We start from the raw sequence: 12,647 nt of genomic DNA, 5'->3' as shown, positions 1-12,647 counted from the left end.
GCTCTTGCTTTGTATGGGCTGCAACTGCCAGGTGGGGCAAGCCCAGCTGACAAGGCAGGCAGGAAAAAGTCAATTCTGTGAGTCCCAACAGGCGTAAGTCCCTTAACAGGCTTAACGACACACCTGCTGCTCAGGTGTCCCTGCAGGCTCCCCGGTGCAGACATTTAATCTTGCAGGATGACATTCAAGTTCCTCCTGGGCTAAGCAGGGACTTCTGGCAGTTTGCATTTGCAAAGAAGGCATTTAAAACTGGTATTTCCCCTTCAAACCTTCATATGGATATACAGTTTACCCCAGTCTTCAGAACTGTGTTCAGCTGAAATAAGGGGGAGTTGGACAAATAAATATAGCAGTGGCGTTCTTTAATCACAGAGCTCTTGTGCAAACACTGCGCCTGCATTCCCTCCTGGAATGCTGTATCCCTGACCATCACTGTGGTGTGTCATTGTAATGGCTGACATTCACAAATGTGCTAGTTAACATATCAAATGAAAATCACTCTAGACCATTCTCAATACTTTATTAGCTTAAAACATTGTTCCAATAAATATGTACCAATAAACATAGGACACTCCATGAAATCTAAATAAGGACATTTACAAACCTCTCAAGGAAGTAAAAACAGCTTTTTTTTTTTTTTTAACTGAGGTACATGCAGGGTCATTTAAGGCAAATTCAGTCAATTATACTTTTATAATGATTCCTGCCCACCTCAACCAAGTTTCCCTTTAAAAAATAAAAAACTAAACCAAATATACAAACGATGCTACTGAGTAGCTATTTTCCAGTTATTAGAACAAGCCCAGAGTGTGGAAGTCAGGAATGGTTCTGGAGAGAAAATCTGTGCCTCTCTGGTGCTCCTGCCCTCCTCAGCGAGGACCACTTGTTGGATGGGTTTCTAGTTATAAGGCATTAACTCTGTGCTTTGGCTTTTCCACTTGTCTTTCACAAGCTTCCTTCTCCCCAGAGGATGTAGCAAGAAGTAACCCCTATGCCTCAAATACACATGCACACAGCCAGGCCTTGCACAGACAGAGATAGCTCTGGGACAATAAAAAGTGTGTCTCTATAACTGTTAATGCAGCTCCTTGTTTGCACCACAACAAGTGAGAGCAGGATCAGGCCCAAGCTGGTACCTTTGCTTAAAAACCAGCAAGATGTCAGACTCTACAGTTCAGTCCTGATCCTCCCGGTTTTCCTGACAGGAAACCAAGAGTGAAGCCACTGAAACTCAACCAAGGCAAGTGCTCCCTACATCACTGCAGAAGGCTCTGTCATTACTGTGTAAACACTGTTAAACTCATGTTTAACTGCAAGGTGATTCAAGCTACTGAACTTTGGATTCACCTTGGCCATGGGAGAAATATTTTCCAGCTTACAGATATTTGGTAGCTTATCCATCTTTGGAGTATCAGGTTTTTAAAAGGCTTATTTTCCAGTGTTATTTCAGAAACAGAGAGAAGAGAAAGAGAGAAACCCCAGGCTTTTAATTTCTGCTTTCATAGTCATTAAGGTTAAGCTGTCAATGCATGGCTCTGTCCTCTTCTTTCACCTCTGAGCTCCTGGTCAGAAAGGTAATACCAGGCTCTATGTTTATGACAAAGCATGGGTCCATTGGGGAAGCCAAGGGAGTCTATTCTCATAGTGTTGTAGATGCTTTCCATATTGCAGCTGGGACTCATTTCAAGCCATGCTGTGTCTCCCGGTGTCTCCGTAAATCCACCTTTCGTTGGAAGCCTTTGCCACACAGATCACAGCCGAAGGGCTTGAAGCCTGTGTGCTTCCGACTGTGGGTGATGAGGTTGGAGCTCTGACTAAAGGCTTTCCCACACACCTGGCACTTGTGAGGCTTCTCACCTGCAAGTAGAAGGCAAGGAAGAGAGAAAGAGGGTGTTAAGAGGCAACTTGTTGCTTTCACAGGACCAGAGCGAACAGGAAATGCACACTGGACCTTAGGACTCATCAAAGAGACTCCTGTGTGATTACTGAGGAAGTCATTCTAATAAAAAACATGCAGTTGGGAGCCCCAAAGCATTACCTGAGCCTGTACTGCAGCAGAGCAGGCCTGAACTTGGCTGCACCTCCATAGCACAGCTCTGAGAGCAGCCTGAAGCACAGAGTGCTCTCAGGATACAGTAACTTGTGAATGCACTTGGCTGCATGGGCTCTGTGTGATTTAGACTGCCTTTGTGTTCTAGAAACATAACGAACTCCTGGAAAGACTCTCAGGTCATTTGGACTGATATCAGTTATTATAGCATCAGCGTGGTTGCAAGTAGGACAGATAGGTGGAGGTTGTTAAGCCAAACCCAGTTGAGTTGCTGTCTGTCCCTAAGGGAGGTCTGAGTGCCCTTAAGTGAACCCTGAAGGCCAAGATTCATCCAGAGATCTGTTCTCCTCTCTGTTACCCATACTGAAGTGCTAGCAGTCACTCCAAGCCATTCCTGAAGTTTTCCTGCAGGCAAATAACATAAAAGGGAGTAAGTTCAGCCCTGAAATTCTCCTGCAGAGGGATGAGTGACAAAATTCCACTGGCTTCCATGGGAGCAGGATCTCAGTGCATTTTCATAGTGTTTGTTATCAAATAACGGATAAAAAAGGAATCCAACCACAAAACCAAGCCTGATTTTCAGAGCAGCTTTGCACCTGCAGAGCTCACTGACTTCAGCAGGCACAACAAACTCTTTTCACGTTTGAAGATCAGATTCTTAGAAACAAAATAATACAAAATGTGCTGGAGGCTCCGTTCATAAACGTATGCTGCGTATGAAAGGGATCCCTGATTCAGTTAAGGATGTGGTTTTGTATTAGCAATGTAGAAGTCCAGGTACAATTTCTGATCTCACAGCCAAATAATGGTTTTGACTGATTCAGAGTTTGGCTGAAATTTACTTCATCAAGACTCATTTGAAAAAGTTACTGTGGAACTTTTTGTGTTACTTCCTAACTAGTTCATTTTCATCCAGCAAAATCCTAGCAGAAAACCTCTATAAGTAACATTTATCGTTCACTGCTTGTCATCTAGAAAAGTAACAACCAAGCAGTGCTACATATAATGTTGCACTATCTCTCTACCTATTTGCCCTGTTTAAACTTCACTCTTGGTATCTGCTGGAGGTCACTACCGGCAAACAGGATTTTGGTCATCTGAACTGTGGGTTTGGACAGTACGGGTATTATTTTTGTGTCTACAACTGCTTCTGTATCTCACACATCATTCCTTTCCCTCTACTTTGAGTGATTCAGGTCTGAGAGGCAAGATTTTCTTTCTAAGATTTCTGATAAACTTGCCTTCTCACTGAATGATATTTTTAAAAGTTTCCTTTGATGATTCACCTGTACTTTATTAGTTTCCATGTTTAAGCAGTGAAACTTGAGAACTCCGCACCTCTTCTTCCATTCTGTACAAAACTGCAGCATGTGGAAGTGCAGACACCTCTGAACAAATATTTAGTCTGAGTTGGACCCTAAGCCCTCCAGTTGAGTATTTGTTCTAGAGGAGGAGACTCATGTTGTTCCTATTGTAAACTGGTCAATCTTGCAAAAAGAAATGCTGCAATCAGATTCACCTGTCATTTTCCAGCACCTCAGCTGTAAATCAAGGCTACACAAATATAACACTCTCCAAAACATCTTACACGAAAGCCCTTTGAATAAACATTGGTGGATCCTAGAAAAGGAACACTGACTGGATTGTGAGGATTTGGGTTATTTTGCAGCTTCCTTTCATTCAAATCACCCTCTGTAACACAAATAGAGCTCAGAACAGCAAGAGGGTGCTGAGAAGCATGGGGAGGTGCATGTACTGTCTCGGCCAAGAGGAAATGGACTGTTGCAGAGAGACCTCTTCAGAGACCTGCTCTGACAGTCAGGGCTGAACACCATCAGTTGCAGGGCTGACCTGTGTGAATGAAGGTATGCTTCTTCATATCAGATTTCTGGTGGAACCGTTTCCCACAGTACTGGCATGGATAGGGCCGTGTGTCTGAGTGGATGAGCAGGTGGGTGGACAGAGTAGAAGATCTCTTGAAACTCTTGCCACAGATCTTACAATCAAAGCTGCGTTCCTGCAGAGAGAGGAGCCCAAACACACACGTTACACCACACCAACACATCAGTGTTTCTCCCTCTGCCTTAGCAAGCACTTCCACTTCTCCAGAGAACTGGACTGGCCTGCAGAGATGCTAAAACCAATGCTAACTAGATGCTAACATGATAGCACCACACAATAAAAAGATAATGCACCCTTTCCCAGTGCTGTGCACCCCTCCTCACAAAAATTTAACTGAACAGCTCTTACTGCTGGCTGGAATGGCCACACTGGGAGCAGCCCTGAGTGACTGGGCAAAGTCCACCTGTACATTTTAACGGGGGCCCAAGACATGATCACTCCACTGGGAAGCCCAACAGCTGCAGCACTGTTCAGAGGCCACCTTGCCACTGTACACAGAAAAGTGGGTGCTGAGGTCTGCTTGGCTCTCCTGAGAAACCTCTGTAGCAGGCTGACTTCTACTGGCAGTGTTAACAACTAAGTGCTTATTTGTAGTTCTGTTAAAATGGGGAACATTCCCAGGAGCACCTAGGGAAAACAGCTTTCTGGCTTACTACTTTAACATATCAGAGTAAACTCATTAAGACTTTGTTGTCTCCCTCCCCTCCACCACACACTCTTCTCCACCACTTTCTTCTGCCATAAATCATATCTTCTTTCCATCCCTTAGCTACCATCACACCTGCCTCTTCCTGCTATGCATTCATATAATCATAGAATCAAAGAATCATAGAATAGTTATCTTAGTTTATTTGGCTTTTAATGCACTCTTCCTGAAATGTAGTCCCCTTCATGGACAAAATATACAGTGCTACTCTTTTTGCCACTATTTAATGAGTGATGAGATATTTCCCTTTATTGTGCACTTTGCTGTTGCACACTCAAGAAATTGCAAATAAAACAGCAAAAAGACACTGTTATAACTCTATACTCAAAAAGCTGATCTGAAGAAGGAAGATTTGCCAGGTCAAGTGGGTGGGGAAGGGGAAATATGGCACAATATCAGCAGGTGGAAAAAGTTACATGTCCTCCTACCAAAATTAACTACCATATTCTTTTGGTGTGTGACTCAGAGTGTGTCGAGACGGGTGAAGTCTGTGCTCTGTACCTGACTGGCCGTTGAGATGTTCCCTGCACAGACAAAATTACTACAAACAAAGGAAGGCTCACTTCTTTGTTGGGGGGAGGAGAAAGAATGGGGAGAGCTGTGCTGAAAGAAAGCACAATGAGTTGTTTTTGCTGTTAAAAAAGTCCACATCTGCATTACAATTTCTGAGAGTGAAAATTTATTATTTATTATCTGTTACTTCTGGAGTGCCAAAAGTGCCCATTGCTTAATATAGACACATGTGAGATCTGGGGAATGGAAACAAAGCCTGTGCTCTTTAATTAGTAGATTTGCTCCTTTGCTCACCAGCTGCCCACCGTTTCCTCTGCCTAACACCATCTTCTTCACCCACAGCTGCTCACTGCAGTCCTACTGTGTTCTCTTCCTCTCCTCAGTTTAGATGTCCACCCACTGTTCTGACATGATCTTAAGGTTCTTTCCAACCTAACCATTCTGTGATTCTATGATTGCTTTCCTGGCCTCCTTAAAGCCAGCCAAAGCAAGCAGCTGGCCCTGGCCCTTGACCTTCATCCTGGCAGTCTGCCCCACTCTCACCTGTGAGTGCACGGCCTTGTGCTGCTCCAGGCTGACTGCATGGCCGAAGGTCTTGCCACACATGTCACATGCAAAGGGCCTTGTGCCACTGTGTGAGCGGCGCACATGTACCTCAAGGCCATGTGGTGTGGAGAAGACCTGAGTGAAGAGAGCACACAGGGTCAGGCTTACCAGGGAGAAGGGGTTGGGTAAGAGTCATAACCAGAGTGGGAGAAAGGGATCCCTACCTTGCTGCACTTGACACACTTGTAAGAGCCAGTGCTGATGAGCAATGGGCGGCACAAGAGGTCTGACTCCACTTTGATGCCACCTGGGCCCTTCTCTTGCTGCAGCCCAGGCTGTGTCTCAGCATAGAGTCTGGGTGCTGCTGCTGGTGGACGCTCATACAGCCCCAGGCCTGGGGAGCTGAAGTCACCATAAAGTCCATGAGAAGAGCTACACTCAGCACCGTAGAGGGCAGACTCAGAGCCTCGTTCACAGAACAGCCCAAGGGCTGAGGTTCGCTCCAGTGTTGGGCAGGGCCTGTAGCTTTGCACAAGATGCCTCAGTTCAGAGCCACCCAGGCTGTTCCACATGTACGGCTTGAAGGGCACCGAGAAGGGGGGTGCTTCATCTAGGGATGGACACACAGATCGCTCAGAGGCTGTGGAAACACAAAGGCAAAGGAATTAGTGCACTTCACAATACAGCCACTATCATGGGGCAGAACCACCTCAGCACTCAGACTTGTGCCCAGGGCCAGACCCCTGTACTGCACATTGAGGCTGCCCTTTCATCTCTAATGGGAGGACATTTTATATTGCACAGCAGGGTCTGTGCATCCAGTGCTACCTATTCACCTGCTGTCCCAGCCAAATTATCTAAAGCAGCCGCCAGTCTTATCTACCTCCATTTCTGGGTGTGTATGCGCTAATCTGACTGTTGAGACACTAAACAACTCAGTCTGCAACTTCTTCTGGTTTGATCTGCAGCCCCTCATAGAAGTATATCTACTGTGTCCCAAGATAGTCACCAAAGATCTGTCCATAGGTTTAAACTCTGATGCAGATCCCACACATCCATATAGCAAATATGACATTACAGAGGTGCCCAAAGGAGCAAGCGTGCTGAGATTTACCTGTTCAACAAAACTAAAACCTGCTTGCTGCACAATTTTATGCTAAAACTTAGTCTCTCAACTTTGTGCTGTGACTGTCTGTAACTATACTACAGCACAATTGAAATAAAGAACTGCTACTGAGATGCTTGAATGTTGTGCCTTATTTTTTCAGAAAATATAAAATCAGTCCTCATCTGAACCGAAACCATGGTTGTTTCAGGTTGCTCTAAGTTTTTCCAAGTAAAGAAACTAATCCACCCAAAATACAGAGCTTTGTAAAATCATTGGTGTAGGCTCATTAAAAACTGAAGACACAGAAAGATTTTCCTTGTATTCATAATCAAAGCGATCTCCCACCAAGACAAGCTCAGATGGCTTCAGCTGGCTCTAACAGGCTCACCTTTGGCAACAGCATCTGATCAAGGCAGTGGACACCACAAGAGGAGTCACACATGGGGGACCATAGAGGAGTCTGATTCAGTGGCAGGAACATAGCCTTTAAGATCAGTGGCTAAATGCACAAATGCACAGGGAGCCTTGCACAGAGGAAAGCACAGCTGGGCAGGGAACACAAGGTATCAGACCCCAACTGTGTCTTCCAGAGATGCTGATTAATGCCCTAGGTGCTCTTCATTCAGTCTTCATCACAACAGGCAACAGCACTGGGAGAGTCAGATGTCTCCACCAGGTAAGTTTTACTGAACCAAGGAGAAGATAAATCTGATAAGTGCCTTCACAGAGATGAACAAATCCCTTGCAACTGGGGCTTCCAGAATAATCTTCTTTACCTCAAAACTTGTCTACCCACAATTCCTCTCTCACTTTTTATAATTTCTTCCAGCTTTACAGTTCCCATGACTTTCTTAACCCTCAGCAAGCCAAGGTAACCAGAGGTGGGCTAGGGAAGAAAGGCATGATGTGTTAGGCTACCCATTTGGATAGGCAGGTGGTTATGGGTGGTTACACAAGGGAGAGGGAAATGAGGTGAAAAACTGAGCTGTGAATAACATGACTGTTTCCTGTCTTTCACTTAATTTCAGACGTCAACAGTCTCTAATTCTTCCATTGAAATTGGCAGCCTTTTTGTTGGAAATACATGCTCACATACCAACTGGGACATCTGAACAGAGGGATGAAATCAAATTAGCTGACATGGTGCTGAGCATGATTTTTCCTATTCTGCACTGACTGCAAAGTTGTGGTCAGTGTCACATCTTCTATCTTGTGTCTTTGCAACCAGTTTCAGTGTTGCCATCTCTCATGATTTTATCACAAGATTCAAAATTATCTTAAAGCCCCAGCTCTTGAAACTGCATGATTTCATCAGGCCCTCAGCTTTCCTTTTGTTTGCTTGTTCTTTTTGTTTCCTTTTAAAGTCAACTTCTAGCCCAGACTTTACAGCCCACACTGTAAAGAAAAGCATGAAAATGTAAACTCTCAATGTTTCAAGAGCAGAACTGAATATCCTTAAGGTATAACTTACAATCTTGATTTCTAAGCCATTCCGTTGAGAGGAGAGGGAAGGCTGACCTGATTTTTGAGCCCTTGAAATTGGCAAGCCAGGACACGGTAAACACTGCACCACAGATCAGTTTGCATGCAATGTTCCTTCCATCACCTCACATGCTTTGGAGACATCTCAAGCACAAGTGCACACTATACTTTGCAGGGGCAAGCTCAAGCCATCCAAGCTCTGTACCCAGGGTCAAGGTGACCTGCAAATCCTGCTCTGCCACACTGCAGGGCACTTCTGTGTCTGCCTCTCCTCTGCTCCACAGCATCTAAGCCTTCAAGGGGTGAGCAGGAGGCAGAGATAGATTGTTCCTCCTCTTCCTATCAATTCTGTGCAGCCTTTATATATGTCCCTTCTGGGAGAAAAGGATATCAGTGCTCTTTTTTGAAGGCAAGGCAAACTCAGCCTGAAATAGTTGAGAACAGATTGATATAAACAGCAAAGAAAGGTCAGTTTATTCTCCACAGGACTACAAAATAGCACACAAAATAAGAAAAAACGTGATTAGAGACACACATAGAAATAGAGATTAAATAACAAAGTGATTTTCACTGATGAACCCAACAACATATTAAGAGTGTTAACAGGTATTATAGTCTGTGCATGCTCATATGGATAGGCAGCATGGCACCCAAAGACAAAGCTGAAATCTGGCTTTCACTGCATACTGAAGTGCAACCTGCATCTATGTTCATTCTAAGGATATAGGGGTGATAGTAGTACTCACTGCACCTGCCGTAAGCATGGTTTAGAACCATCGTTTCTCATCTGCCCTGCTTGTCAGAGCACAAAAACTGTGCCCCATCCAGACAAACACAATCATAGAAATACAGTCCCTCACCAGTGTGTCTTGCAGAAACGACCTAAGCACAAATTCCAGCTTTTCACTGAATCTGACAAAGCAGCTGGAAGGCAGAAGGGTTAAGGGGGAGCTGTGGGAGGAAGCCCAACTATCTAATCCTGCTGCCACTGCCTTCATCATTAATATAACAGCATCTCTCTCAATGCACTGAGGTTCATTTAATAGAGCTTTTCCTTTACAGTGCTTGGACTCCCTTACCCTCTCATTCCTCTTGTGAATGGGATCAGGCAGTCTCAGGACCCCCAACACCCCAAAAATATCTTGATCTAGGGATGTCACCCTCATTTTGCAAAGATACCTTCCCTGGATAGATGGGTGGTTGGCTGGGAGCTGATGAATCCAATGGCTGGGGAAGAAATGAGTGGGGAGGAGGAAAAGGCAGAGCAGCCCTGGAAAATACCTGCTCCATTTTGCATCTGTCCTTTAGACACCTTGTGAAAACAGTCTGTTTCCCACGTAGAGCTTGGAATTATTTGGGGAACGACGAGGAGGAAAAATTCGTTTGAGCAAAAATTGCACACATTGCTACACTTCGTGAAGAAATATTAACAAGAGAGAATCTGCTGTGTTTTGTCCAGTGTGTCATTTGCACAGAATGGAACTGTCCTGTGGCTGACTGTAATGATACTGAGCAGCATTTTGAACATTCCCTCGAAGGGCTTTAGGACTCTTAAAAGAGGGGGAGGCTTTAAAAATGCAAACCCACATCATTACAATCAGGTGTTGATATGCAAGGACATTGCAAAAGCTAAGTGGGAAAATCAGCAGGGAAACAGGACCCAACAGGACTAAGTATTCGTTTGCTGGCGTCTGCTGTCAGTAAAGCTGAGACAATTTTTCCTTTGCTAAAATAGAAATTATTTTTTTCCAGCTGACACTTTTTAACTAAGGCAAGAAAAAGGTGGGGTTTATATATATGTATTTTTGTTATAAAATGACACCATTATATTTTTAAACGAGATAAGTATTCGCGTCAGGCTGGGGACAGCATCTCCCACTGTTCCAACCACATCAAAGGCAGGACGAGGGAGCTAGAGACAGGCGCTGCAGCCATAAGTGTGAGTTTCCTGGATTTGGGGTATTTAAATCTGACCATCATTATTTTCCTCTGGTATTTACGAATGCGTTTTTAGAAAAGCAAAAGAAAGGGGGGGGGAGGAAAATAGAAAAAGAAAATATAAAAAAAAGAGAGAGAGAGGAGGATGGAGGGAAGGGAGGGACTGGGAGTATCCTTTTTATAGGCAAGAGGCAAGAAATAACCTGAAAGGGAGTTAGGAAAAACGTCTAGCAGGTACTACAAAACACAAAGTCAATACTCTTATGCAGATGTACTGATAGCCTAGTACAATTTTTTTTCCGTTTTAAAAAACATCTAATCTCCGGGTAACAGGACCCTGTAGGAAAACCCCGGGACCTTGAAAACATAAGCTGCTTTCCTTTACCAACTAATCAGAAACAAAAAAAAATCAGCGCCTGATGGCATCACAACTTTCCTACAGTCTGTAGCTTGCAGCTCCCTCAGTAGTGGGAGACGGGCTGGAAAACGAATGGAAGGGACAGATTTGCTTTTTCCCACCGCACGTGAAAAGACAATTCTGTCCATTCCACTTGTTTTTGACGGCGGGCCCCAGCCACGACACACTGCCCCACAGCACTGACACAGACACGAAGTCGGACCCTCTCCAAGCTCTGCTCGTCCCGGTCCTACCTGGCGAGACGGAGGGCGAGGGAGGTCTCCAGAAATCCTCAAACTCGGACACTCTATCACAGACGCTGCCCTCGCAGCTGGGCGCTGACTCGGAGGTGCCATCGGCAGCATCGGCAAGGTGGGATTCCGGGGAGAAGCGTCCCTGGGAAGACTCCGGGACGGGCAGGATGGTGCGGCACAACTCCCCGTCATCGGGGATCTTGCTGTCTGCAGGGCAAAAGGGACGAGAGGGCTCCACAGTGCGGGTCCATGGGGGCTGCCAGTCACCTCCCGCGGCGGCCCCGCTCCCACCAAGATTTGCTACCATACTTTCTCCAACCCGCATTAGCCCCTCCGGCGCTTCGCGGGGTCCACATTGCCGCGGGGCTGCACGGGCACCGGCCGATGCCGCTGGCAGTGGGGTGATGCGGAGCGGGCGGGCGGAGGCTACCACCGACGAACTCCTACCTGCACAGATCTGAGCTAGCACCGTCTCCAGCCGCAGGCTGTAGTCCTCGTCAGCGGAGCGAGGCTGGTGGTAGCTGTGCGCTTTCTTGCTCTTCACTAGGAAGGACCTCGGCATGGTGGCGGTGCTGCCGCGGCCGGCACAGCCGCGCTCCCTCTCCAAGCGCTGGGCCTGGCGGCCCCGAGCGTCACCCCCGAGTCTCCCGCGGGGCGGTGGCGGGGAGGCGACCTGCGGGGAGGCACCGAGCCGCCGGTGAGGGCCGGGGGCGCCGGCCGGGAGGGGCCGCTAGCCGGGGGCGGTGCGACAGGTGGCCCCGGCCCCGCTCGCCTCTCCCCCCTTTCCGGAGCGCAGTTACTGAGCCGACACTAACACACACTCTCCCTCGGTGTCCCCGGGGCCGCCCCGGCCAAGCTCCGAGGGCCGATAGCGGGTAAGAGGCCACAGCAGTGGCCGAAAACCGTTCGTCGGACGCCTGCTCTTCGTCGGAAGGCGGGAGAGGTTCACAGGATCACCGCCGTTCCTGGACCTCCTCTGTTGTTACACTTTGCAAAAAGCGAGTTTAAACCGCGTTTTGGTTGGTTCTTTTGGGGGACTTCAGTGGCGGAGAGGGGGGGATGTGTTTGGGGTTCTTTTTCCCCTCCCGTCAGTGGCCTCAGGCTTGAAAACAGGCCACAGCAGTGGCCGGGCACTGTGTGGGACGAGCGAAGGCTGGGAGAGCTTCTGAGGGGCCCTTCATGTGCGCTCAGGTTCCTCTCATCCGCATCGGCAGCACAGCCAAAACGGCGCCACCAAAACGTACCCCCAAAACGGCTGGTCAGTCCCCGCCCTCTAGGACTGGCTGTATAGCGCAGGGCTGCTGCCGGGACCGGCGGGGAGTCATTACAAACCCGACAGCCTAAACCCGGCGCCTGAGAGGCTGTTGCTGTCGGAGGGACTCGTTCACCCACCCAGCGAGAACCATGATAACGCGAAAACGAACAAACCGGAATCCGTCCCTGCAGCCCGCAGCTGTTTGTGCCGCCGCACCTTGCAGCTGCTGACACTGAGAGTCGGGGAGAGAGACGAGGTGGGAAACCTCCTGGGGGGACTACGGGAGCTGAGGGGGGACGGAGAAGGGGGACAGGGATCGGGTTAACCAGAGCTGCCCCGAGGCTGTTCCGCTGGGGAAAAGCAGGAGAGGTACATTGGAGCCCGTTCAGCGCCTCTGACGTTATACTTGACACTTTGCAAAAAGCGAGTTCAAACTGCTTTCGTTTGATTATTTTCGGGGACTTCGGGGGTTGGTTTGGGCTTTCCTCCAGCAAGG

At 47.3% G+C, this 12,647-nt stretch overlaps 1 protein-coding gene across 1 annotated transcript; it reads right to left on the bottom strand.

Annotated features, from left to right (window-relative positions):
- Positions 1-1,502: 1,502 nt before the first annotated feature.
- Positions 1,503-11,458, bottom strand: GFI1 (growth factor independent 1 transcriptional repressor). Its single transcript, XM_005153922.4, has 7 exons — positions 11,344-11,458; positions 11,174-11,208; positions 10,897-11,047; positions 5,942-6,357; positions 5,715-5,852; positions 3,902-4,067; positions 1,503-1,857 (listed from the first exon to the last, which is right to left on the bottom strand). The coding sequence occupies exons 1-7, from the start codon at positions 11,456-11,458 to the stop codon at positions 1,679-1,681; spliced, it is 1,200 nt and encodes a 399-aa protein (XP_005153979.2). The 3' UTR covers positions 1,503-1,678.
- Positions 11,459-12,647: the final 1,189 nt, after the last annotated feature.

The sequence above is a fragment of the Melopsittacus undulatus genome, chromosome 6 (assembly GCF_012275295.1).
Source record: "Melopsittacus undulatus isolate bMelUnd1 chromosome 6, bMelUnd1.mat.Z, whole genome shotgun sequence".
Taxonomy (NCBI): Eukaryota; Metazoa; Chordata; class Aves; order Psittaciformes; family Psittaculidae; genus Melopsittacus; species Melopsittacus undulatus.
This window is presented reverse-complemented; position numbering and strand designations above follow the sequence as displayed.